The sequence below is a fragment of the Carlito syrichta genome, unplaced genomic scaffold (assembly GCF_000164805.1).
Source record: "Carlito syrichta isolate Samal-C Ts95f unplaced genomic scaffold, Tarsius_syrichta-2.0.1 Scaffold66753, whole genome shotgun sequence".
Taxonomy (NCBI): domain Eukaryota; kingdom Metazoa; phylum Chordata; class Mammalia; order Primates; family Tarsiidae; genus Carlito; species Carlito syrichta.
The window spans coordinates 78,102-102,939 of record NW_007010849.1 but is presented as its reverse complement, the minus strand read 5'-3'; the positions used below and the strand labels follow the sequence as shown (position 1 = coordinate 102,939).

Here is a 24,838-nt window from a genome sequence, read left to right as displayed (position 1 = left end):
AGGCGGGTCTCAAACCCGAGGGCTCAGGCAATCCACTCACCTCAGCCTCCCAAAGGCGCGGGATTATAGGCTGAGCCACTGAGCCGGCTCTGACCCTTATTCTTTAAATTTGAAACTCTCATTTAAATAACAACCAGTGTAACAAAAAATCTGAGTTTTTTTCCTAATGTCTCTCTTAAAAATGCTTAGATTTGTAAATAACTGTGCAAAGATTTCCACAAAAATAATATTGCCTTTGTGGTTTTACAAATGCAGAGCTCTACAGACAATGATACAACAATCATAATAAATAAGTACTGTCATATTTTTTTGGCAGTAATGCAGGTTAAAATGGATCTGTCTCAGCCTTGAGTTATTAGTATTATTGCCACTTTTTATTGCTGCATTAATCACCAAACATACTTAGAGGGATAAATGAAGTTAATTGTTTTCAGAAACTAAATTAAACACAAGTGCTAATGCTGGGTGACTGAGCCCTGACACCGTGTACTTATTTCAATGGAGGAGCAGACAGGCTGCCCACAAGAGCTTCAGAATCATTCAGATGTCACCTTGACATTCATCATCAGTTTTCTTTGTAGTTAGCTGTACAGCCGTTTTTACTCTTAGTTTCTAGAACACATCTGTGAGTTACAGTTTAAAAGTTTTATGTCTGCCAAGTTGAAATGATTCAGAGATCATTTTTAAATGGGCATCTGTATTCATTTGTTAGGAATGCCATAACAAAATACCACTGGGCGGCTTAAACAACAGATGTTTTTTTCTCACTGTTCTGGGGACTGGAAGTCCAAAGTAGAGGTGCCAGCAGGTCTGCCTACTCCTGAGCCCTCTGTCCGTGGCTTGCAGGTGGTACCCTCTGACTGTGTTCTCACGTGGCCATTTCTTTGTGCACACATCCCTGGGGTCTCTTCCTTTTAAAAGGACACCAGTCCCATTGCATTATGGCCCCATGCTAATAGCCTCATTTTGACTTCATTACCTCTTTAAAGGCGATATGTCCAAATATGGTCACCATCTGAGGTAATGGCAGTTAGGATTTCAACATAGGAATTTGGAGGGAACACAATTCAGCCAGAATAGTGTCTTTAATCAATTCTTATAAGCAGGGGCTACACATGGTGGAGAGGGAAGTGCATTTTTTAAAACCATTTAGTGGGATAATCCTTCTAGGGTCCTCCTTTGCCCAAAAGCATTCATAATTCTCAGATCGTACATTTCAAGAGAATGGAAAGCTATCTTAATGTACAATGGATTTTTATTTTCACTCTCCATTTCTAATGGTGAGGCAGACTATGTAACCTGAGAAATCTGAGATTAAAAAACTGCCTGCAAATGCTGGATCTTTTCCATTTTATTTTGGGTATTTGTTTTGTCTTGTTTTTAATCAGTGCTTATAGCAAAGGGAATTCCTGGGCACAAAAAACAAAGAAGGAACTGAAATGCAGACTGTTAGCATGAGACTAAGCCCCCACGAGGCAGAGGCAGATGGTAGCACCTGAGACCTAGAGGAGGATCTTTTGATTCTCAGAGGCCAAACCCTCAGGGAGAGGGTGGAGGAGGGGAAACCTGCCCAGCAGTCCTGGGAGAGCAAGGAAGCAGGGCTGTGTCTGCCTAGGCTGTGGATGGGGACAAAAGTCTTGAGAATTTGTCAACACAGACCCGCTTATACAATTTTTCAAGTTCAAATTTTCACTGTTAGTCTGGCAGTTTCTATCCTGAGAAATCTGTCATTAAAAGGGTTTCCAGGAACCACGACTCTTCATCTGGCAAACACACACAGCCTCTCTCCAAAGGATTGTCGTCTACACCACATGCCAGGTAGAATCCTTCACCGACAAAACCCAGTAGAGACAAGCTTATCATTCACAGTCACCCCGCACAACAGCAAGAATCGGTAGACAAAAGCAAACAGGATTAGACTCCTGGGGACTTTAGGAAAGAGAATAATTGAACATACAATGACAGCACAAGTATGCCTAAAATGATTACATGTATAAAGGAAAACATGAGAAAAGAATAAGACTCTGTTAAAGACCTGATGGATTTTAGCCAAAAAAATAAGCTCTAGAAATGAAAAATAAAATGATTAAAAATCAACTGATGGGATAAAAAGCAGATTTGGGGGAGGATTACTAAATAGGATTCTATTTCCTTCTTTCTGAAGTAGAATGTTCCCTCTGCTGAGAAAGGGGGGAAGGGGACAGCAGGGAGATTTTAGGTCCAAACTCAGACCAGCAGGTACCCGTCGAAACTCAGCCGTGTGTTTTCCTGCTCTCATGCCCTTTTCTAATGACCTGCTAGAGTACTGCTGGTCCTGAGAACCAGTATCATCCTCTTCCTGAAGTCTGAGGCTGGCAAAGTCTCCCAGGGAAAGTCCAGCAAACCTGAGACGTGTAAGCCCAAGCCCGGTTTTCACATTCTTCTTCCTGTTCATAGAGACACTTGTCCTGGACTTTTGTGACTTGGCAGGGTCTACCTAGATTTGAAACACCAGAGACACGATGGGCAGGATAAGTTGACTGTTTCATGAGACGTGAGCTGTCTTGCAGCAGAAGACTTAGGGTCCCTGTCCTGGGGAGGCTGAGGTCTGCCCTCCCTGAGAGCCCAGGGGGCCCACGGCTGCAATGGCAGGGCTCTACCATCTTTTTAGCACTCCCCTATGCCAGGTCTCTGCCAGATGCCGCACTCTCCTTGTTTAAATGGCTTAGTCATAGAGGTACACCCCCTTCTGCAGATGAAACAGTGACTTTCTGAGAATCTGAATTGCTAGTGTGACACTCCATAGCTGAGGATGTGGACAAACTGCTGACCCCAGGGCACATGCTGGTGACCGCTGCATGAGGCTTTTTGGATGTAGAGCTAGCTTTTCCAGACTCTCTTCCATGGAACGCTCTAGTCCTAATGGAGTTTCACTGGTATTACTGAAGAAAAAAAAATTCTGTGGTCTCATACATTTGGGAGAGACTGCATGCTCTGTGTACCTCATAAATCTTCATGATGCAGGTTGGCACACCAAAGGCCAAGAAGACCTCTTGAGGAAGCCCATTTAGTGTTGTCCATCCTAGCATTTCCCACTCTTATTAGATCCCAGAACCACCCCCCTTGCAACACAGTATTTTATTCTATTATATTAGCCATGATGGAAATGTAATCAAGCTACAGCAAGACACCACTTCACACCACTAGGATGGCTGTAATTAACAAGACAGACAGTAACCAGTGTGTGTGAGCATGTGGAAAACTGGAACCCTCAAATTGGTAGAATATGGAGTTGAAAATGGTGCCACAGCTTAGGAAACCAGTTTGGTGATTCCTCAAAAGAATAAATACAAAGTTACTGTGTGACCCAACCATTCTACTCCTAGGTATACACCCAAGAAACTAAAGCATGTCCACACACAAATTTGCATACAGGTTGATCATAGATGTATTATTCATAATAGCCAAAAAAGTGGAAACAAGCCAGATGTCCATCAACTGATGAATGGATGAGTAAAATATGATATTTCCATGCAATAGAATATTATTTGGCAATAAAAGGAACAAAACACACATGCTACAATGTGGATGAACCTTGGCAGCATGTCAAGTAAAAGGAGCAAGTCACCAAAGACCATGTACTGATATCAAATGCCAAAGGCCATGTATTTGATAATTCCAGTTGTATCAAATGCCCAGAATAGACACATCCAAGTGAACCAGCTGCCAGGAACTGGGGAAGGGGGGACAGGGAGTGACTGTTAATGGGTATGGGGTTTCTGTTTTGGGGTGATGAAAATGCCTTAAAACTGATTGTGGTGATGGTTGTACAACTCTAAATGCCTTCAAAGCCATCGTACTGTGTAAGCAGACAAATTGTACATGAGTTATATATCAATAAACTGTTTTTAAAAACTGAATGAACATCTGCCAGTGGTAAGATTTCGCAATTGAGCCATTGTTTGGCAAGGCTGTGGAAGTCTTTGCTGCCACTTGACTGGGTTCTGTGAAGGCATAGAAGCTGCCCTGTGCCACTCCATCAAAAGCATCCTCGATATTTGAGAAAATAAATCTCACAGGGCAGGTTTGAGGTGAGCCTTGTGTCAAGATGCTGAACAGAGTCTTAGTGTCAGCCACTCTCTTCATGCAGCTTGTACTCTGGTTATACCCCTGCTCTTTTTTTGTGGATACTTGAAGACAACCAAAAAAGAAAACAAGAGTCTTGGCACCTTTCTGAGCAGATCTGGAGCAAGAGATGGCATTAACTGCTTATTGTGTGGCATCCCCCCAGACAACACTGACCTTCCCTGGTTAATAATTATCACTGCTGGGCCCTCCAGACTAACCATTGAGCAACCCAACACTTTCCTGGTCATCCCTCCCCCACCTCCAGCCCCCCCCCCCACCCAGCCTACTAGCAGTTCCATTTCCTCATTAATCCTACCTCTTTGTTTGGATTTCAGTGAAAGCTGGTGGAATGCGGATTGTGCAGAAACACCCACACACCGGAGACACCAAAGAAGAGAAAGACAAGGATGACCAAGAATGGGAAAGCCCCAGGTGGGACACTTCTGATGGCCTGAACATGCTTTACAAACAACAGCGTGATTTGGTTAAACATTAACATTTGTTCTCTGTTCCATGCATCTGATAACTCCTGGCTTGTGTGGGACCCTGTTCTGTGTATTTTTCCCTTTCCATCAGTGAGGCGGGGCTTGTTCCCAGGTGGGGGAAACAGAGCCTTTGACATACGTCCTCTTCCCTGGCTGATCCGAGAGCCAGTCTGTTCACCCTGTGCCCTGGCTGGTGTCCCTATCTGGCTTCAGGTAGAGACCTACCCCCACCTGCTCCAGGGGCTGGGTGAGACCTGTCCTGCTCCCATTCTGGAAAACAGGAAGCCAGGGACACTGCCGAGTAGGAACAGCTTCCCATGGTGCCTTGCTTTTCTCCTAGTGCACATGGCCACCATTGACGCTCTCTCCTCAAGACCAGATCATCAGAGTGGAGGAAATAGTGAATTCATGCAACTTCCGGTCTTCTGTGCTCAGGTGTCCATTGTCATTTCAGAGAAGCACATACTAATAGAACAGTGGGCAGTAGTTCCGGACTTGGAGACCCTTGAGGACCACAGCCGAGGCTCAGGGGTGGGCCTGACTGTCTGTGTAGTTGAGCCAAGCCCTTCTGGCTTAAGTAATGTTATAGTATCTCACTCCCTCAGTTCCCCAGCCAAATCTAGAATCATTGAGGCCACACCATGAGTGGCCAGAGGTCCTTAAGGGATATCTCTGGCTCCAGCCCTTTTGGGTCCTGGCCAGGGATCTCAGTTTGTCCTTCTCTGTTCAACACCTGTTTTTCTTGGAGGTTCCAATGATTTGGTTCAAGGCCCTTGGTACAAATCCATTTCCTTCGACCTTGTAATGCACAAGCAGGCACTACATCTCCAGGTGTTGTCCACACAGGAGAAAGTGAACATTAAGTAAGCTGTCTGCTTATAACTTGTCTTCAAATGATGTCTTAGCCAGAGGAGGAAAGAAAGCATGGGAAGGGAAAGGAATGGAAAGAAGCTAATACTGATTTCTGTGGGTCAGGTGCATGATTTCACTTCATGTCACTCCAGCACTCCTGAATAGTGAGTGGCATTCTCCCTGGTTTATACGTGAGGAGATGGAACCCCATAGAGGACGCATACCTGCCCACGTCATGCACCTGGCTAGTGAGTGGAGCTGGTATTTGAGTCCAGAGCAGACCAGGCTTCCAGAACAGTAGCTCCTAAGAGCACATGAGGAGGACGTGTCTGCTATATAGGTCACCCACCATGGGGTATGTTCCATCAAACCTTGTATGGTGTGTTATGGTGCTGCCACTAGAGGGGAAGACAACATTTTGGGTGATGTTTCTGAGTGATTTTTGTCCATTTTAAATCATGAGATCAGTGGTGTGAAGGCTCGGCTCAAGTTCTGATTTTAAAAGAAGGTGGTTTAAAGAAAATTCTGGAATTATCTTTCTCACTAACAATATTGACAAATGGTACTTGGAGCATAATGGCATCAGTAACGGATCCACAGTCCTGTATCTCAAAGCCTTGGGGCCTAATCCATATTGGAATTCAGAAATGTGGGGGTTTTAGAAAGATAATGCAGATTTTAGGAGAATAAAAACCATACACACACCATACGGCACGGGGTCTCAGGCAGCACGCTGTCATTGGTGTATGATGTTGAAAACGAGTTAGATACATTTTTTTAATTTAGGGCTTGTATCTTTTGCCTCCATGTGAGTCATAAGGAAACTCTGAGTTTTTAGAATGTTCTTGAATCTGGAATTGAAGATGAGAGCGTGTGGGACTGTAGTATTCTCCATCCAGAAACCTGGGAGTCACTGCCCTTCTGCACAGCCAACTGTTTCCTTGGGGAAGAAAGACGACAAGAGGAAGCCTTGCCTAGAAAAAAAAAATCCTGGAAAGTTAACAAAACACACGCTTTTCTTTATACGTTTTAGTGGATTAAGGTACAAATAACTATTTCCCTGCCTCATAGTGTCAATACAGTGAGAGGTGGCAATTTATTAGCATGTTTAGAAATAAGGACAGAACAGCCCACCAGTTTCCCCCTATTGATTTTTTTCATGAGCAAAATGTAGCATTTATAGAAGTTAAGCGATTTGAATAAATATGACGGGATGAACAGTTGCCAGAGAAAGATCAAGCACTCCAGCCCTTCAAACTTCAGCATCTTATTCACCATAAAGATTCGTTCTCTATCTCTCTAGAGCCAAAATTTTTTTAAGTAGGTCAGCTGCAGGGTACAGTTTGCAGAGCCCATGGGCCAGGTTTTTGTTTTGGGTTTGTTTTTTTGCTATGATCGCTCCCTACAGCCAAGTTGCTATCATACGTTCCTGATGGGTGTGTTGGCCCTCGTCCCCTTGACTTTGGCCAGGCTCTTTATCACTGCGGGTCAAACCCTTTGACTCAGCATTTATAGAAAGAGTGAGCCTGTGTACAATCTTCAGCGTCAAGGCATGTTACTGACTCATCTCCTTCTGAAACCCTACGCCAGGCCTGGCATCCTGTGTCATAGTTTACATCCACCACTGTGCATCTCCTGTATTTCTGCTGGGCTGGTTGCACCATCATGGTTCCTAACAACTGTTACTCATTCTTGTAGGGGCAGGGAGCCTAGCCCTGCTCCAAATGTATTAATTCACTTGATCCTTGCATCTCCTCTCTTTGTTATCATCCCTATGTCAGAGCTGGTGGTTAGTGGTGATCCCCCTTCCAGATTACTGCTCCCTCATCAACAGTTCTGAGAGTGAAGCGACCTTTCCAAGGTCACACAGTAGATAAGTGGCAGTGCCGATGTTCCCGCCAGTGCGGGAGCTTCCAGATTTCTTTCTCCCAACCTCGAGACTGTACTTAACTGTCCAGTTCCTGTGGTGTGTTAAGTGCTTCACATCATGTTCCATGCTCATACCATCTGTAAATTGGTATTACTGTGCCCACTATATAGATGGAGAAAACAAGGCTTAGGGAGGTGATCCAGCCCAGTCATATGCAGGCAGTCAGTAGCCTGGCTGGGATTCAACCCTGAGTCTGTTGTGAATTGGAAGGAAGCCCACACCCCTAATATGTGAGGGAAACCCCTAGATTGACATAGACTGTAACCCGCATCCCTCTATAAATGAAACTTACTGATTGCAGTGTTGCCCATAACCTTGTCTGCACTTCTCAAGTCCATAATCCCACCCGTCTGCAACCTCACCATCAGTAGATGGTCTAGTTATCAGTTTACAACAAGGTTCAGAGGGACTCTGGGCTGGTTTTACCTTATATATGGAAAAGTTTATTTACTTGCAGAATGTATAAAACATATAATGATCCTCTTGGAAATGCCTTATGGCATGTGACTTCACCATCCACATTACCCTAATCCTGGAGTTGTATATCTTTCTGTGTTGTGTCCAGTATTCTCCAGATGTGAAAATAAGTACATGGTGTCAGATGCCAATTTCCTCCTTAGCCATAGAGCTACATTTGCAAGACTCTTTGTTTTTCCTTTCCAGGTATTTTAGACTGGTTTTAAGTTTACTGATTCATTTCTGGTAGTTTTTCCCCATTAGTGGGAAAATCAAATACTGATTACAGAGAAGAGGGACAACTGAAGCATTGAAGATGTCATTATGTGACGAAAGAAAGAAAGGAAGGAAGGAAGGAAGGGAGAAAGGAAGACAGGACCTTGTAGCTTATACTAGTAACTAATTTTTTTTGCAAATGTTTATGCAACTCTTACACTGTTTAATCTTGTAATTTTCCACAGATTTAAAAATAATTTCCTAGCCGGGCTCGGTGGCTCAGCCTGTAATCCCGCGCCTTTGGGAGGCTGAGGTGAGTGGATTGCCTGAGCCCGTGGGTTTGAGACCCGCCTGGGCAGCAAGACCTCATCTCTACAATAAATCAAAAAATCAGCCAGGTGTGGTAATGCGTGCCTGTAATTCCGGCTACTTGGAAGGCTGAGGCAGAAGGATCGCTGGAGCCCAGCAGGTCGAGGCTGCGGTGGCCGGGAGCAGCCACTGCACTCCAGTCTGGGCGACAGAGTGAGACTCCAACTCAAAAAAAAAAAAACCAAAAAATAAAAATAATTTCTTATGTGGCCAAGTTGTTTTAAGATGCTATGTTTAAAAGAAGAAGAAGAAGAAAAAAGAATGTAGGTGAAATATTGCCAAAGAATTTCTGTCAATTTGAGCTCTAGTTACCTGTGACGGTCTTTGTGTCCAGGAAGAGTAATAGGCTTCATTACTGTTAGCTAATACTTTCCTGAGTGGCTGCTAGATTCTATCTTAGAACCGACCCAATTAAGGAAAGCAGTGATTTAAAGCCTTTTGTTGAGTGTGATAGGATAAAGGACCCAGTTTCATTATGTAAAGGAGAAATTGCAGACATAGAATGGACTTCAGGAGTCAGGTTTCACTAAAGAAAGCAGTTTGATGTCAAGCATTTACTGAGGTTTCACCATGAATTGGGCTTGGTACAAGATATGAAAAAGGAATGGGAGACTGGAAGGGTAAACCAGAAGTGAATGGGTTTGGTCGCCAACAAGGGGTGGGTGGAAAGGGGTGGGGTGGAAGAGGAAATGGGAATGGGTGGTAAGGCAGAGAAAGGAGCAGCCCTTCCTAGAGCTGGCCTTTTGTGTAGTGCTGGCCTTGAACCATGATACTGTTTCACATACCCAAAAATTAAGCAAACAATTCACATCCACCAGGATATGGGAGGGACCCAAAATGGCACGTACACACTGGCATATTGAAGGGAGTGAGAAATGTGGTTGATTAATGTAACCACAAGGAAAAGAGTAGGGAGTTACCTAAGTAACTTTGGAAAACGGCATTTTAAGTGGATACTATAAAGCTAAACACAAAAAAAGAACTTGACATTCATGGTACTTCAGTTAGTATATAGGTTTCTTATAGGTTAGCAATTCTGAAATTGTCTTATGTGTATACTGGAATTGAACAATAAGTAAATATATTGTAGATCATGAAAGCCAAGTTTCTCACTCTCAGAGAAAGAGGTCACAAACAGGAAAAGGGGAAGACTGGAATGGACTTTGTGCTGTTGGATGGGAATTGGAGGTATCTGTGTGAACTCATGGTTTTGGATGGATGGATACATGGATGGATGGATGAATTCAAGGATAGACAGATGGATGCAGCGATAGATGGATGGATTGATCGTAGATACAAACACATACACACGCATACACACATACAGACAGACAGACAGAAATAAGTATGGATGAGGGGGTCAGTGGGCACACCTCTGTTTCCTAGCTGAGTTCATTGAAAGAGCCTAAAGAACTCACAACTATAGCCATGAGCATCCCTAGAGCCCCCAGAGACCTTGGTGTCTAAACACCATTACTCAAATAGGAGAACCAGGGCTTCCTGGAGAAGTGGTTGATTCCAGGGCCAGGAAGGAAGTACCAGATGAGTCTGTAGCACAGCATAGTGCCAGAGCACAAGGAGGTGTGCCACAAAGGACTGGGGCACTGCAGAATGTCAGAGAAGCCCACCCAAAGGATCTCCCAAACCTGGGACAATTTGCTGAACAAAATAGTGATAGTGCTGGATTTTAACCCATAGATATCCACGAGTTCATACTGATATAAATAATTGAATTAATAAGTGAAGGAGAAGGAATAGCCCTTTTTTATAGAAAGAAGGAGGAAAATGGAATATCACCAGGAGGCAAACAGCACAGTCAGTGTTGTAGACAAGATTCATCAATGGGTGTGAGGACTGATGGGTGAACGTTTGATATAAACCAGGATATTTGCACAGTCTCATGGCATCTCCCCAAATATATGTTTTTAAAATTACAAAACAAAAGGAGCATCTTGACAGTGGAAACCATGAAAAGAACTCTTATAGTATGAAAACTGAAACAACAAGGCAGAGCACCACCTACTGTGACCTCAACTGGGAATGTACAAGTTGGGTGACTCTAAACTGTCACTGCTTTGTGCGTGTCTGTGAATGACCATGAAAACATCACAAACATGGATGTTGGAGTTATAAATAAATTTTAGCAAGTAGGTGATGTCACAAAAATGGAATACATAATTATTACTGAACTTATTATCTGACACTTCATAGAAAATCTTTGCCAACCCTTGTTTAACTCAGTCTGCCTTCAAAAACTGTTCTGCTTCTTCATAAACAATTTAAGAACCTTCCAGCGGAATACTTCCAATCACCACTCTCCCCACTTTGTGCTTGTTTCCTATAGGTCTACCGGTACTATGAAAATCATATGCTGGTGACTACTTAACTACTGGCTTACCAGGAAAAAAAAAGCCCTAATTTGTAGTGTTTGCTATTTTATGATGCAAATACTCCATCACTGTCATTTTAAGCTAGCAACATGACTTTACTGAGCACACACTTATGAAGAGATGGGACAACTTCCACATTTATCAATACTGTTTTTAATTCTAATAATCAGTGCTCTTTTTTCTTTCTTTTTGAAACAAGGTCTCTGCCCAGGTTATAAGTGCAGTGGCACAATCATAGCTCACTGTTATCTCCTGTTCTGGTCCCAAATGATCCTCCTGCCTTAGCCTCCCAGGTAGCTGGGACTATAGGTGTGTGCTACCATACCCAGCTAATTTTATTTTATTTTATTCTTTGGAGATGAGGGTCTTGCTGTTTTGCCCAAGCTAGTCTTGAACTCCTGACCTCAGTGATCCTCATGCCTCAATCCAAGGGGCTGGGATTACAGACCTGAGCCACCATGCCCAGCATCATTTAAAGAAGCTTAAATGGAGATAGATGTAAATATTTTTTAAAGGTGCATTTCTACCTATTTATTCTGTCTTGTGTCCTTTATTTCTTACCCCAGGACTGGGTTTCTATCTGTTTTATTCTCTTTCTAAAAGCATTTGTTATAGTAAAGGTATGCTGGAGATGAATTCTTTTATCTCTTGTATACCTGAAAATATATTTGTTTTGCTGTTACTTTTGAAAGATGTTTTCACCATATATTGAATTTCTAGTTCCAAGTTTTTTCTTTCAACACTGCAAAGTTAGTATCCCATCATCTCCTGGCTTCCATTGTGCTCAGCAAGAAGTCAACTGTAATTCTTGTCATTATTTCCTGTTTGTAATATTTTCTGTGTATATCAGGTTGCTTTTAAGAGTTCCTCTTTAGTTTTGTTTTTCAATAGTTTGTGATACACCAAGTGTGATTTTCTTTGTATTTCTCTTATTTGGGATTCACTGAACAACTTTGATCTATGGTTTAGTGTCATCAGTTTTAAAAATTTGTTGCCATTATCTTTTCAAAACTTTCTTCTAACTGGGCATGGTCTGTAGTCCCAGCTATTCAAGAAGCAAGGGTGGGAGGATTGCTTGAACCTGGGAGTTCTGGGCTGCAGTGCACTAGGCTGAATGGGTTTCCACACTGAGTTTGACATCAGTATTGTGGCCTCCTGGAACCAGGGACCCACAGATTGCCTAAGAAAGGGTGAACCAGCCAAGGTTGGGAAGGGAACAGCTCAAAAGTTTCTTCTGCTTCATTCTCTCTTCTTTTTCTGAGACTTCCACTATACCTGTGTTAAACCACTTGATATGTTCACAGATGAGTACACTGTTCTTTTTCTCCCTCTCCCCACCCAACTCTTTTTTTATTGCCTTTGTTTAAATAGTTTATTTTGACCTATTTCAGTTTAGATAGTTTCTATTAAACAATTTCTTTTGAACCTGATTTCTTTCTCTGTTGCTTAGTCTGATAAGTTCATTGAGAGACTTCATCTCTGATATCCTTTTTTTTTTGAACTTTCAGCACTTCCATTTGGCTTTTTAAAACATACAGTTTCAGTTTCTCTGCTGAAGTTCCCTTTCTTTTCACACATATTTGCCATAGTTATTTTTAAATTCCCATCTGATTATTTCAACATCTGGAATTGGTTCCTGATTCTGTTAACTGTTTCTTTCTTTACAATAGGTCACATCACTTTTTCACATCTTATAATTTTTAATGAAAGTAAGACCTCGCATTTTTTTTAAAAAAGAGACAGAAATAACATTAGAGACTGAAGTAAATAATATTTACACCAAATTTGAAAATGACATGCCTTTTCTGTTCAAATTCTTTTGTGTGAGACTGTGTGTGTGTGTGTGTGTGTGTGTGTGTGTGTGTGTGTGTAAAAGTTAAATCAATGTAATACTGCAAAGTTAGTTGAACTTGGTTTGGATTGTGTTGAACTCTAGTTAGATCCAAGACTTCAAAAACATCAAACTAATTAGAGATGGGATTAGAGCCTTCCCACTTCTAATAGCTTAGGATATGAATGCTTGGAAGGTGTGTCTCTATTTTCCTGCCCTACGCGCAGGCTTCACCAGGCTCTGTGTGTGTGCCCGAGCCTTGTAAAGGGCTCTCAACTCTCATCTCTTCCCAACCTAAGTAGGCCTCTCCTTGGTCAATGAGACAATATATATAAATACTTCTAACAATTTCGGGCATTGTGAGTGATAGTTATTATCACATCTGTGGTAATTTTTTTAAAAGAAATTTTTTATTTAAAAATAATTTCACATATACAGAAAAATTATAAAACAAACAAAAGCATCAAAAAATCCATCTATCCCTCACTGTTTTCCCTATATGGTACAATTTTTACTCATCTACTCCCCCCATTTCTTATCCTCACAGACCTAAATACACATCTGTCTGTCTGTCTCTGTGAACTTTCTTCTGAAGGGCCCTTTTGCTCTTGAATGCTTTAGTATGTGTGTACCAAAAAGCAAGGATTGTATAATTATCACCGTCAGAAAATTGACCTTGAAACAGTACTGTTATCTATAGACATTAGCTCAGATTTGGTCAGTTGTCCCACTACTGCCTTAGATTTAGGTCCAGGATAATACCTCCATTTAGTTATATCTCCATAGTCTTTTTACATCTAGAACAGTTGTCCAGCTTTTTAAAATCCTTCATGACCTTGACATGTTTGAAGAGTACAGGTCATTTATTTTGTAGGATGTTCCTCAATTTCAGTTTCGCTGCTGTTTCTCCGTGATTGGGTCCAGGTCCTACTTTGGGAACAAGGGTGCCACAGAAGCAATGCCTTGCCCATCCTGGTGCATCAGATCAGGAGTCACAGGATGCTCCACGCCACAGGACCTGGGATGCCAGCTTCGATGGCTTGGTTTAGGTGGTGTCTGCCAAGTTTCTCTACTATAAAATTACCGCTTTACCCATGACCGCTTTACCCTTTGTAACTGACAAGTATCTTGTGGGAAGGTATTTTGAGACTATATGAATGTCCTGTTTCTCATCCCACTTTCACCTGCTACTTTTAGCATTCACTGATGATTCTTTCCTGAAACAGTTACTACTGTATGGATACTGTATTAGTTTCCTAGGGCTGCCTTGACAAAGTACTCACAACTAGATGACTTAAAATAACAAATTTATAGTCAGTTCTGGATGCTAGAAGACTGAAATCCAAGTGTTGGTAGGGTTGGTTCCTTCTAAGAGCTGTGAGGAAGAATCTGTTCTCTGCATTGTTTGACTTCTGGTGGTTTGCTGCCATGGCTGGCATTCCTTGGCTTGTAGATGCATCACTCCAGTCCTCTGCCTTTACATGGTGTGTTCTCCCTGTGTCTCTTTCTGTTATCCTCCCTGTGTGTGCTTTTGGGTTCAATTTTCCTGTTTTTATAAGGATACCAGTCATATTGGATTAGGGCTAGTCCTAATAACCTCATTTTAATCTTTACTTCTGTAATGACCTTATTTCTAAATAAGGTCACATTCTGAAGTACTGGGGGCAAGAACTTCTAAATATCCTTTTTGGGAGACACGGGTCAACCTATAACAGATGCCAAATGGTGATCTCTGACAATTTTTAATGGTTCTCTCAGTAAAGTTAATTATTAAAAAAAAAATCAAAAATTTAAAACTTAAGTTAAAAGATGGTGCAGGCTCTGATCTCATGACTGCCTGGGATTTTTTTTTTTTTTTTTTTTTTTTGATCTTTAAACCATGATCTACATGTTTGAACTTTAATTACACCATGTAGTTAACCAATGTCAACATCACCCTTAACTTCCAGCGTCATCTTTTATATCCAGGCCAGTTGTCAGCTGCCTTTTAAAAGAGGTATATCTTTTGTTTTTTCCATGATGTGTGTGGAGATGCCAGTGAACCAGGGATACTGAGTGCCAGCCAACTGCCAACTCCCATGTTGTCTTGAGTGCCCCATGCTATCAGGCAGAGCCCATGACATGGTGGCCACAGCTGGCTCAGGGGCTGGAGTGCAGAGGGCTGCAAAGCCCCACCCTGGGCCAAGGGCAGGGTCTCGATGTGGCCACGCCCTTGAGTGACATGGAATGTCCTCAGGAAGGGGGGCTAACTGCTTATGGACTGAGATGCCTCTTCTGGGAGAAGCTGTACAGAATAAAAAGCACCTGAGGCAGAATGTCATGGCAACATAAAATAGGAACACAAGGCCCATCTGCCCTGGAAAGGAAAATGGGGAAGATGCTTGTCACTGCTGAGCAGCTCTTCCTGTTAGGTTTGCCTGAGTGAGACTCAGAGATTGGTGTGCGAAGTCTGTAGGTAGAAGGAGGCGTTGATGAAGCGTCCTGGTTAGTGTACCAGGAAGGGAATGGTGAGTGTTATCATTTTGCCTGCAGCAGCTTGGGCAGCAGAAAGTTGACAGAACCAGTGCGTTCCCCCAAATCCCTTGACAACAGTCCACACCAGCTTGTAGCATACACTGCCCACTAAGTTCCATGTAAGGTGGATCCGCCAGAGGCCGCCAAGGGAGGGAGGGCAGCATCCCTCTCCAGGTCCCTCTGTGAAGGCTAGGTCAAGCCCACTCTCATCTCCACCCAGGTTACACTGGCAGAACTTCCTGGCAGGCTGGCTGCCTCTTCTTCGAGAAGCAGTGTGCGAGTTTCCTAGGGCTGCCATACGAAGTGCCACACACTGGGTGGTTTTAACAACAGAATGTATTGCCTCACAATTCTAGAGGCCGGAAGTGTGAGATCACGATGTCAGCAGGGTCACACTGTGGGCGCTGGGAAGGGATCTGTTTCAGCCTCTCTCTTGGCTTCTGGGAGTTCCTGAGCTGGTGGTGGCATCACTCCAGCCTTCACGTGATGTTCTTCCTGTGTGTGTGTCTGTGTCCAGATTTCCCCTTTTTATTTATTTTTATTTTATTTTTATTTTTTTTAGTTGAAGTCTCACTCTGTCACCCACACTGGAGAGCAGTGGCATGCTCCTGGCCACCGCAGCCTCCACCTGCTGGGCTCTGGCGATCCTTCCGCTCAACCTTCCAAGGAGCTGGAACTACAAGCGCATGCTACCATGCCTAGCTAATTGATTTATTGTTGAGATGAGGTCTCGCCAAGTTGCCCAGCAGGTCTCGAACCCACAGCCTCAGGCAATCCACTCCCCGGCTTCCCAAAGTGCGGAATTACAGGCTGAGCCACTGAGCCCAGTCTTTTTTTTTTTTTTTGGAGTCAGGATCTCACCCTATCACCCAGACTTTAGTACAGTGGCACAATCACAGCTCACTGCAGCCTCTACCTCCTAGGCTCAGGTGATCCTTCCACCTCAGCCTCTCGAGTAGCTAGGACTACAGGCACATGCCACCATACCCAGCTAGCTTTTTGTTTGTTTTTTGTAAAGACAAGGTCTTGCTATATTGCCCAGGCTGATCTCAAGCTCCTGGGCTCAAACAGTCCTCCTGCCTCAGCCTCCAAAAATGCTGGGATTATAGGCATGAGCCAGCGTGCTCAGCCTCAAATTTCCCTTTTATAAGGACACTAGTCGTATTAGATTAGGGGCCCACCCTTCTTCAGTATGACGTCATCTTAACTAACTACATCTGCCACAACCCTATTTCCAAATTAAGTACTGTTGACCAGGATTTCAGTGTATGTTTGGGGGGAGCACAGTACAATCGGCAGCAAGCAAGCAGCACCTGGTGCCACTTGCCATTGACTGGCAGCGCCCTGCTCTATTGGCATCCATGGCAGCGGCAGCACCACGATTTAGCTGTGAGGCTTACAAGGCAAATATTTCCCTCTCTCCCCTGTGCACTGCAACACCCTGTCTCCCTGACCAGGATGATGCTGTGTTTCAGGGGTGTGACCCCAAACTCTGATCGCACACCCCATCAGTAAGGAAAAAGAAATTTCTGCACCCCCAATATATGTGTATTTATTTTTAAATTACACATGTGCACTATACTACTATCATGGGAATTATGAAATGTGTACAAGATGGATGGTAACATATTAGGTAAAGGTAAAATAAGCCATCTTTTCTTTTCTTTATTTCAGTAGCTTTAGGGGGTACAAATAGTTTTTGGTGACATGGCTGCATTGTATAGTGGTGAAGAAGTCGATGCTTTAAATGTACCCAACACTCCCACCTATACCTATTAGGGGATTTTTCATCCTTCCTCCCCTGAATCTCCAGTGTCCATTATACCAGTGGTCCTCAACCATTTTGGCATCAGGGACCGGTTTTGTGGAAGACAATTTTTCCACGGGTCAGGGATGAAGGCTGGGGAGGTCATCAAAAATTAGATTCTGATAAGGAGTGTGTAACCTGGATCCCTCACATTTGCAGTTCACAATAGGGATCACACTCTGATGAGACTCTAATGGTGCCACCCACCTCTTGCTGTGCAGCCGGGTTCCTGACAGGCCATAGACCAGTACTGGTCCACAGCCCAAGGAATGGGGACCCCTGCATCGTACCATTCTCTCTGCCTTTGTAGATCCTTAGTTTAGCTCCCACTTATAAATGAGAATACGCAGTGTTCAGTTTTCTGTTCCCGAGTTGGTTTGCTTAGAATGGTGTTCTCCACTTCCATCCTAGTAGCTGCAAAAAGACATTTAATTCTTTTTGATTGCTGAGTAGTATTCCACAGTGTATATATACCACATTTTCATTATCCTCTGATCAGTTGATGGGCATCTTGATTCCAGATCTTGGGACTGTGAACTGTGCTGCAGTGAACGTGGGGACATGGTGTCTTTTTTATATGATGACCTCTAGTCCTTTGGGTAGATTCCTAGTAGTGGGATTGCTGGATTGAAGTAAGCAATATTTTAAATGTCTTGTTAATGACTGTGACCTCATGCTGTCATTAGCTGATAGCTCAAGGTCCAGGTGCCCTTGAGATGGGATTTCCCATTCATGATTCAGGATGCAAATCTAAATTTCTAATGGCCTTCCATGTCATTTCAGGTTTTGTGGCATTCTGTCAAGTCTGATTGGATCGTGTGTCAGTGTTTGTAACATGGTTATAATGAGTACAATTATAAGCCCTTCCCTTTTCTTTTGTTTGCTTGTGTTTATATTGGGATTAATTTCAGCCTCCAGGAGGTTTTTTTCTTGCTGGAATCATTTCGAGCCACTTGTCCATTTTGTAAAAGTTAAAGTCCATTTATAATACAATTGAGCACAGTCTCAGGCATTTGGGACTTATTAAGGATAAAGCTGGAGAACTTAATTCACTACCCCATTAACCAGAAGAGGCATATGTCTGTTTCAGGACTCTGAAGGCAATGGAAGGGGCACAGGGCCAGTGGATGGCCATCCCGCTCCTTCCTGGGCACCCTCAGGACCATGAGGTTGGGTGGGGACAGTCTGCCCACCATCTACATAGTAAGTAGCAGCAAAACTTAATTCATTTTGTTTTGTTTCTTTAGATGAAACATAACATGTAAATAGAATAGATGCTCTATTCATCTCATTTTCCTACTAAATCATCACCTTCTACGCACAAGGGACTGCCCTAGTCATTGATTGATTCATGGTGGCCCAACATCAGTTCTGTTGTTACATGTAGTAGAAATTAAACATTTCTTCCAACACCTATGGATATGTGTGTTTGAGCATGATCAGTCGTATGCAACTATGAGGGGCAACCCAAAGAAACCCTGGAATTTATTTATTTAAAAAATGTATATTTATTCTTACATGCTTAAACTTAAGTCACCTTGAGAGTACTCTCTGTTTGATGAAGTACACCTATCAAGATGATTTTTTTCACCACTCAAAACAGTTTTTGAACTTGTCAATCTGGATCCCTTTTAGTGCTTTTGCCGTTTTTTGTTTCATCTTTTCTACATCGGCAAAATGTTTCTCTTTGAGGACTTTTTTTCAACTGGGAAACAAACAAAAAAAGCTACTCAGGGTGAGTTCAGGTGAATAGGGAGGGTGGAGCGTGAGGATCATACTGATTTTTGACCAAAACTGAACACTCAGTGAGGTGTGGGCAGGTGTGTTGTTTTAGAGGACAAACCAGCCACCTATTTGCCACAACTCAGGATGTTTCTTCCATAAATTGTGACACAGTCTTCTCAAAACTTCCAGTTAAAAACTTTGGTTGACCGTTTGATCCAGAGGAACAAATTCCGAGTGTACTACAAGGGGCCCCTCCTTCCTAAAGATAATTTCAGGGTTTTGGGGGGTCTCCCCTGGTATGTGCATTTCAAGAGCTTTTGCCCAGAACTGCCCTATGAACACAGAGCATGACTGTGTCGAAGTCCCAGGCATTAACGTGATCAGGATTCTTCCTGGATCCAGCCCACTTCCTCCACTCACGTAGATGGACACCAGAGGAGGCTAGGCCTGGCAGTTAGTGAATCAGAGCTTCACTGCAGAGGGACAGAGCATATGGATATCCATATGTCACGAGATCCTGGCTGAACTCTTTCAGATCTAGGATGAGAGAGCGTGAGGAAGTCCCGGCTCTCCTCCAGGGCCTGTTGCGGCTGGTAACAGGCTCTGAGACAGTGTGTGCACAACAGCTGGTCCTAGCAGAGGTGGAAACCAGGTGTGATTTATTAGCTTCTGAGTGCTCCCTCCTGCTCCCCCTGCCTGCACAAGCCCCCAGCCTCATTGCAAGACTGTCATACTCGAATCTGTACCAGGAGAGCTCTTTTTATCTGATTGAAGGAGGGAAGAAAGGAAATGGAGCCGTCAGTTCCTCCTTCCAGGCGCTTCTCTGTGAATCGGCCGAGCCAGCCTCTTGGAAAGGACAACTCTTTTGTTTTTATGTTGGAACTCAAAGGGTTGTGCTATTTATGAGGACTGTTTTCTTATGACATAAACATATGAACTGAATTTAAATCAACTCTCCTGTGGTTTGATTTTACAGAATAAAATGTGCAATAGTAACTCCATAGAAACGCAAACCCTTTATTGAGTTGATTACATTAAAATCATTGCACCTGAAGTTCTTAAGCCCTCTCTATCTAAATAAGCCCCATTGACTTCAACCATCTAGGAATGCCCAGCACTTAGGAAATACTTGCTGGGTCAGTAATGATTAGCTTAGACTTAGATGATTTAAAGGTAAGATAGTTTGATAATATATAGACTTGATTACTTCCTATCTTTCAGATGGTGAGCAGAAGTGAGTGGGGTAGTGCAGGTGCTGGGGAAGGAAAGTCTCCACCTTTGTAGGCATGTCCTGTTGGGTCCTCAGCTTTCTCCAGGCAACAGGCTGACTTTGATTCCCACTTACACAAGGGGGCAAGGCAGGGCTGTGTTCGGGAGTGCTGAATGTATGTGGGCTGGAGTATTGCGTGGTGTTAGACTCAAGAAATCCTTATAGAATTGTCAGCTTTAGAACAGGACACACCCTGAGAGGTCACCTGACTCAGGCACTCCCTGGGGGAACCTTGGAGAGATAAGATGTCACATTTTGCTCAAGATCCAGGAGATTCGAGATACCACAGGGAAGACATCTGTTAGTTAGGGATCCACAAGGTTTTTTTTAATGTTAAAAAGAACCCTCATCCACTTCTGGTATGTATCCAGAAGAAGTAGTAGCAAGGTCTCCAGGATGTATCCATACTCCATGCTCATAGCAGCACTATTATCATAGTAGCTGAGAGGTGGAAGCACCCACACGTTCAACTGACAGATGATGGACAAACAAAGTGTGTGTGTGTAAAATGAAATATTACTTAACCTTAAAAAGGGAGGACAGCTGAGTGTGGTGGCTTACGCTTGTAATCCCAAAACTTTGGGAGACACAGGCAAGAGGATTGCCTGAGGCCAGGGGTTTGACACCAACCTGGGCAACTTGGTGAGACCTCATCTCTACAAATCAAAAAATTCACTGGGCATGGTGGCACATGCCTGTGGTTCCAGCTACTTGGAAGGCTGAGGCAGAAGGATAGCTTGAGCCCAGCAGGTGGAGACTGTCAACATGTCACTGTACTCCAGCCTGGGCAACAGTGAGACTCCAACTCAAAAAATTTAAAAAATTTGGAAAGGGAAAGAAATCCTGTCACATGCTACAACAGGGATGAGCCTTGAGGGCATTGTGCTAAATGCAAGAAGCCAGCCACCAAAAGACAAACACCGCATGGTTCTATTTCTATGAGGTTTCTAAAGCTGTCAGATTCACAGATCTAGAAAGCAGAATGGTGGCCACCAGGGGCTGGGCTAAAGGGGACTGTGGGGTTAGTGCTTCGTGTGTATAGGGTTTCCAGTTTGCAAAAATGAAGAAAATCTGGAGATCTGTTTCACAACAATACAAATATGCTTAACCTTACTGCACACTTAAAAATGGTTAAGATAGTAAATTTTATGATGCATGTTGGTTTTTTTTACCATAATAAACAAAATTTTTTACAGCAAAAAGTGAGAAAGAAGTCCTTACTGCTATGTTTAGCAGTTCAGTGGACCCTCAGGAAGCCACACAGCAGTGCCACATGACCCAGCAATTCTCCTCCTTGGGGCAGACCCAAGAGAAGTGAAAGCAGGTGTTCAGACAAAAAATTGCCCATGAGTGTTCATCACATCATTACTCACAATAGCCAAAACATGGAAGCAACCCAAATTGCATCAACTGGTGAATGAAGAAACAAAATGCAATTTCTACATACAAGGAGTGAAGAGCCGATTCATTGGATGAACTTTGAAAACATCATGCTAAGTGAAAGAAACAGACACAAAGGACATACCTTATATGATTCTGTTTATATGAAATATCCAGAATAAGCAAATCCATATAGGCAGAAAACAGATTACGTTATTGCTTGCCAGGAGCTGGGGAGGCTGGAGGGTGGGAGTGATGGCTCGGTCGGTGTGGGTTTCTTCTGAGCATGATGAAAGTTCTGGAATTAGATAGTGGTGAGAGTTGTGCAACACAATGAAGGTATTAAAAGCCACTTAATTTCACAATTTAAATGATTTAAAAAAAAATTTTTTTTTGAGTTGGAGTCTCACTCTGTCACCCAAGCTGGCGTGCGGTGGCACGCTCATGGCCACTGCTGCCTCAACCTGCTGGGCTTAGGTGATCCTTCCACCTGAGCCTTCCAAGTAACTGGAACTACAGATGCACACCACCACACCCAGCTATTTTTGTGATTTATTGTAGAGATGAGATCTCACCAAGCTGCCCAGGCTTCATAGCTAAGAAAGTAGAGGTGCAGTGTGGTGAAAGGACTTCCTGGAGGGCCATGACTGTAGTCTCCAGGGACACTGGGACACTTGGGGGAGCGGGGAGAGAGGCTTGTGCATGTAGCCAGGTTGCATGTCCAGGACACAAGAGTCTCTGCAGAAGTCCCAGGGTGGAGCTGGCTGCATAAGAGGCGGTCCTTGGGCTCTTCCAAGTCCACCTCCTGGACTAGCCTGCACCACAGGCCGGTGGAGCCTGGGCCAATAACCTCCCATCATCCAGCAAGTGGTATCCAGAGAAGAAACAGGCAGCTCTTCCTGCATCTCTTTTTTAGGAGCAAGCAAAGCTTTGCTGGAGCCCCTAGCAAACTCACTGGCCAGAACTGTCCTGACTTTCCCAAAGTCAGACACTGCTAAGATAGTCTCTGGTGTATGATTTGCGGTGCAGTGGAAGTTGGAAGTCAGGCTCAAAGGCCAGCTCCGTGGGCAATGTGGCCGGGCAAGAGCCAGTCCAAGGAAGCCTCCCAGGACTGGGGAAGGAGTAGGTGGCCCAGGTCTGTGCTGAGAAGGAGTGAAGTCCAGGGTGGGGGGCAGCTGAGCCAGGTGTCAGAGCCTGGAACTAGAACCTGGGAGCCTCCAAGCAGGGCCTAGGGTCTGAAGCCATTGATCCTAGCAGCAAGAGGCATGAATCCAGTCCTAGGGTCTGATGAACAGCTGGCACTCAGCCAAAGACACAGAACAGTTCCTCTCCCCTGGCATTTAATGGAGCCCCTTTTAAGACTGATCTCTGGGTGTGCATGTTTGAACCCAGAAATATATATAAGTAATGGCCAACAAAAAACAGGGGATTATGAGTAAGGCCATGTCTCCTTAAAGATTAGTCTTTACAGCAGGTCCTGTCTGAACTAACCAGAGCCCCCTGGTTAAGTTACTAGAAGTTCACGGTCCCCCATTCTTCTAGTGGATCTGTAAGGGACAGAGTTTTTGTGCCCTAATTTGTAGACAATGGCCCTTAGCTGTTTCCCAGAACAGCCACATCCGGGCATCCTCTCCCTGCATGTGGCCATTCATTTAGCCTGAGACCTGTCGGCACCTGCCCTGTGCTGGGCACCCTCCTGCACTGCAGGAATGTGTTCACGAGCAAAACAAAGACCCTCTTGTCCCAGGGTGTGCATTCCAGCGGGGGTGACTGATGAGAAACACATGGACAGTTGTGCTTACGATGTGATGGGTGAACTCAGCAATGCTGTGGAGAAGGTGAAGCAGGCAGAGAGCACAAGGGCTCTTCATCCCGAGAGAACTGCATGTGGGGCTGCCCGATCACATTTTCTCAACCCCCACTGATGACAGCCAAGATCCCCTGCAGAATGTACGTGGCGAGATGGAATCATGGTGGATGCCGGACAACCGGCCCAGGCCCCTAGCTGTGCAGCAGAGTCCCATGAGCCAGCATATCTGAGCTCCTGGGCAGGCTCTCACAGCGCCAGGATGACCAGGCGGGGCTTCTCCACCATCCACTTGGGGTCCCTGGAAAAATGAGGCTTCTGCTAAGGGGAGGCCAGAGGAGAATCTTTGTGGACATGGCTTCAAGACGTACACGCTAGCTTGAGGCTGAGGATTTCACAATCATCGTGCATTGTCTAGTGTGTGGGTCAGATGCTGTGTAGATACGGCCGGCCCCGGCGGTCTACAAGGCAGAGGTCTGCATGGGTCAGCCACAGAACACTGAGGAGAGAAGATGGCTGGCATTCTAAGAATTTAGCAACACCGCTGACTAGATAACTTTGAATTTACATAAGTCAGGAATAAAGAAGATTGTAAGTGACATCTGTTCAGTGTTCCTTGCAGCCGTTTCTCTTGGGGTGATGATAATGAAATTTAGGGCAACTTCAGCCAATCTGACTAAATTGAGAGAAGTAATTGTTGCTTCCCTTTTGGGGGGCATCATGGGAGGGAGGAAATGAAGGGAGGAAAGCTAAGATGGTGAGTAGAAATACGCAAGTTCTCTTGTGAGTGCTTATTTTCGAAGACTGTGGTTGGGTATAAAGTTTGACTGTAAGAGCACTAATTCATTGTATCTGTCTAAGCTTCCTGCCTGCGAAACAGCACAGCATGACCTCTGTAGCTCAGGTTCACTTGCAGCTACCCATGGGTTCAGTAGAAAGGGAATTGTTTTGACCTTTTTGAAACCTAACACTCTTTGTGGGGATAGGGTTGTTGATATCCTGTAATGTTAAATAAGTTCTGTGGGTTGAGAAAAAACTAGAATGATTCACAATATAAATATTGTTAATTAACATGCTGCTTTGTTGACATGGAAAAGTTGATACTCTTTGATCCTGTAAGCACATATAGATCTTTGATAGGCAGAAATACAGGAATTCTAGACTGGATAAGAGATTGGCATCAGAAGTCATTTTGAAAAAGCGGAATAAATGATGTAGCTGATACCAGGGAGCAGGCTGACTGGACCTGCCCCCTCCTCTTCCTCTCTGATTCTCTCCCCTTCATCACTGGCACTTTGATATGAGGGCACCATGTGGGGGGTTATCTCCAGAGCTTCCTCAAGGCCTAGCCAGGCAGGCCTCTGCCCAGTGCTGTGGGTGTAATGATCAAAGTTGTATCTTCAGCCGGGCTCAGTGGCTCAGTTTGTAATCCCAGCACTTTGGGAGACGGAGGCGAGTGGATTGCCTGAGCCCACGGGTTCGAGACCTGCCCTATGGGTTCGAGACCTCGTCTCTACAATAAATCAAAAAATAGCTGGGCGTGGTAGAGTGCACCTGTAGTTCCAGCTGTAAGGTAAACGAAACCAGATCAGGCGAAACGGCAACAAAGGAGCCAAGAAAAATTTATTAGCGCAATCCCAGGCGAGGTTCTCTGGTCCATATAGCTGTGGGCCGGAGAAGTCGCGCCCAGCAAGATGGG

At 44.0% G+C, this 24,838-nt stretch overlaps 1 protein-coding gene across 2 annotated transcripts in view; it reads left to right on the top strand.

The window, feature by feature from the left end:
* The window catches only part of DAP (death associated protein), an 82,972-nt gene that overhangs the window by 8,955 nt on the left and 49,179 nt on the right, over positions 1 to 24,838 (top strand). For both annotated transcript variants that reach the window (XM_021709058.1, XM_008051595.1), the window contains exon 2: positions 4,443 to 4,539. In XM_021709058.1, coding sequence (XP_021564733.1) covers positions 4,443 to 4,539 — 97 coding nt within the window. The remainder of the gene's footprint in view (positions 1 to 4,442; positions 4,540 to 24,838) is intronic.